Raw genomic sequence first — 3624 nt, forward strand, 5'->3', positions numbered from 1 at the left:
ATTCCACACAATAGGAATTATGCCATCACTGATCCAAAACATCACCGAGATTCAGCCACCAAATGATTATGAATCCATGCAGAAATATCTAACATACTTACCATCATCACCGATCTCGATGAACAAATCATCTCAACACCACATCGTCGAATTTAGTATGTTCATGTTCAGCATTATTCAATAATCAAATATACATTATCACACTTAATATCATATCAATATCACCTCAATATCACAACATATCATCACCACATTATCACATTGTAACAATTCACATACATGCACACAATGTATAATTTCACAGAGATAATTAAATCGGAATTTTAAAAAATAAAATCGAGCCTCTGCCCATTTCACCATTTTATGACATAAATTATTTAATTATCTTCACTGTGCTCGAAACGGAACTTAAAACAGATACACGGTTTGAAAGTTACAATTGAAACAAGTATTTTTCAAAAACACAACAACGGTAACTGGTTACCTCAAATAGAATAATCGGTTACTGCCTGACGGAGTAACCAAAAATCCTACTCGTAACAGCGATAACCGGTTACCTCAAATGGAGTAACCGGTTACTGCCTCCCAGACAGCCCAGCAACGCAAAATGCAACGGAGGTAACCGGTTACCACACCTCAAGTAACCGGTTACTTCACAACGAATAGGCCTCCCTCGCCTACGTAATGTTAAGTAATCGGTTACCACCCTCAGGTAACCGGTTTCCACGTACCTGCAACCTAAAAAAATCATTTTTTGACAGCACTTTTCCATTTCCAACTCAACCCAATTCGTGTCAAAACGATTACCACATTAAAACAGTACCAACTCACATATTATAGCACAATTCTAACATGTTTTAGGAGTCATTTAACATCATACACAATCATCAACATCCAATTTCATCAAATCACCAAAAGTTATGAAACTTCCAAAACCCCAACAAATCCCAAAACCCCAAAACATAGAACTGACATGAACAACACACCAAATCATTCCTATCATCTTTAAACTAATAATATAGGCTAAAAGGATTGCCACCCCTTACCTTAGAAAAAGTCTTGGATCTTCCTTTTTCTCTCTTCTTCAGCTCTTTCTCGTGTTCTACGTTTTTCCTCTTTCTCTTCTTCTCCTTTCTATTTTCCAATTTCTTTATTTCCTTGTTTTATGAAAAATATAATTTCACTTAGTAAAAGGCTTAGCAAATAACACCCTCCTTTTATTAACCACAACATTGACCTAATTACTCTATTCCTCAATTTCTCCACTAACTCACTTAGATGCCAAATAATCTAACTTAAATTTTAATTAAATTAATAAATAGAAAATATGGGGTGTTACATATTCAATGCATTCAAAATTAAAATAAAAAATTTATTAAAAGAATATTTTTTTATATGAACTGTTTAAAAAATGCCTCTGAAGCACTCGTTAGCATGACCCTATTTATAAATCACTTATGATATCACACATATTAAACATTTGTTTGTCTTTATAGACACTGAAAAATGTTTAAGAAAAAAAAATATGAGACATCATATAACAAAACCAAAAATAAAATAATTAAAATTAAAATTTTGTAAATAAAAGTTATGTAATTTTTTAATATCTCTCTCTATAAATACATCAAATTTTACTTTTTGTCTCTACAAACATTTTCTTTAAATTTTATTCAACTTACATATTTTATTATTAGTCTTGATCCATATTTCTTATGATTTTTTTAAGGAAGATTTGTTTACTAAAGCTTTATTTAAAATTATAAATACATTTTTGTTTTGTTTTCTAATGTATTTTGATAGACTAGAATATGTAAATTACCCATTCCGTCTTAAATTTAATTGTAAATTAAATGATATTTCAACCAAAAAAAAAAAATTAACATTTGACCATGTATTGTTTTACCTACACATTAAATTATTGTTACGTAATATTACTTTTTCCAAACTGTTTATAATTTTCTTAAGTGTTCAACTCACACTTCAATACATTAGGTTTCTCTCATGGCTACTCAACCGCCGAAGTTACTGTATCACCACCGTAAGTCCAATCCATCAACGCCACCAATTCTTCCCAACGAGCTTATCACCGATATTCTATCTCGCTTTACTGTCAAATATCTGATGCAGATGAAATGTGTGAGTAAGTCATGGAACACTCTTATCTCTGATCCTATATTCATCAAAATTCATCTTAATCGATCGGAACTAAATCCACAATTCTCATTGATATCTTCACATAACGATGATCACAGTTTTGTACCCTTCCCCGTTGGTCTATTATGGAAAAACCGTAGTATCAATATTCCTCAAGATCCTTCTTACCAATTGAGCAACAAGAACTGTACTGAGATTGTTGGTTCATGCAATGGATTAGTATGCTTGGCCGGTCATTCTCTCAATGAGATTACAAGGTATAAAAAAATATGGCTTCGGTTCTGGAACCCTGCTACTAGGGCAATATCTGATAAATTAGGCTCTTTTTTCTATTATGATAGATATAGATTTGAATTTTGTAAATTCACATTTGGTTATGATAATTCAACTCAGACTTATAAAGTCACGGTGTTAGGTTCGGTTGTGGATCGTACTCTATCAGAAACTGATGTGAAAGTATTCAGTTTAGGTGATAATGTTTGGAGAACTATTCATGGGCTTCCTGCTATTCCTCTTCAATTGTACTTTGGTCATGAGTATGATGGTGTACATTTGAGTAACACTATTAACTGGCTGTCCATTCAGGATGTGTTTGGTAGAGATGATATTGTTGAGCAATTTGTAATAATATCGCTTGACTTGAGCACAGAGACATTCACACAATTGATGCCCCCTAAAAATTATGACAATCATGGGGGTATATCACCAAATATTTGTGTGATGATGGATTCCCTTTGCTTTTCTTATGATAAGGAAACTGAATTTTTCATATGGCAGATGACGAAATTTGGAGATGAAAAATCTTGGTCTCAATTTCTTAAATTTAGTTATCACAATGTTGGAGTAGATTATGAACTTGGTCACCCACGTATTAAACTAACACCATTGCATCTTTCTGAGGATGGTGATACACTATTATTAGCAAACGACGAACAAGACAGTGCAATTCTTTATAACCGGAGAAATAACAGAGCAAAGAAAACTAGAATTAACAATAAGATATGTTGGTTCTCTATCAGGGCTTATGTCGAAAGCTTGGTTCCAACATGTTGAAGGTAAGTTCTTCTCCCATGATATATTGTTCTAATTTTTATGAATTCATGTGCAGATTGTTTGTGCAATTATTTCTTTTGACTTCAATACTTTGTCGTTGATATTTTGAATCATGAATCAATTGACAGATCTTCTTATCACCATGATTAGAACTCAACTATTAGCTCTGATATTGACTTGTATTTGTGCATTATGGTAGATAGAAGTTAATATATCTTTATATTTTTTTCACCAATGGATATGACTGCAGATCTTGATATTGAAAGTTTTTATAATGTGTCGGGTATATCGCCAAATATATGCGTGTTGATTCAGTGCCTTGCCTAACAAGAGTTCGCAACCTCAGCTTCAAGCAAATCCAACATTATCAATGGTATATAATAAGATGAAAGATCCTTTCTGGAGCTACAATCTCTT

At 32.5% G+C, this 3624-nt stretch overlaps 1 protein-coding gene across 1 annotated transcript; it reads left to right on the plus strand.

Annotated features, from left to right (window-relative positions):
• The first annotated feature begins 2001 nt into the window (after positions 1-2001).
• On the plus strand, positions 2002-3255 carry LOC131613918 (F-box/kelch-repeat protein At3g06240-like). The gene has a single exon (XM_058885554.1). It carries the CDS (start codon positions 2002-2004, stop codon positions 3205-3207), a length of 1206 nt encoding a protein of 401 aa, XP_058741537.1. The 3' UTR covers positions 3208-3255.
• Positions 3256-3624: the final 369 nt, after the last annotated feature.

This window comes from Vicia villosa, linkage group LG6 (assembly GCF_029867415.1).
Source record: "Vicia villosa cultivar HV-30 ecotype Madison, WI linkage group LG6, Vvil1.0, whole genome shotgun sequence".
Classification (NCBI taxonomy): Eukaryota; Viridiplantae; Streptophyta; class Magnoliopsida; order Fabales; family Fabaceae; genus Vicia; species Vicia villosa.

What these genes read in the sequence shown, in the direction of transcription:
- LOC131613918 (XM_058885554.1), top strand. Translation starts at nt 2,002, where the DNA reads ATGGCTACTCAACCGCCGAAGTTACTGTATCACCACCGTAAGTCCAAT.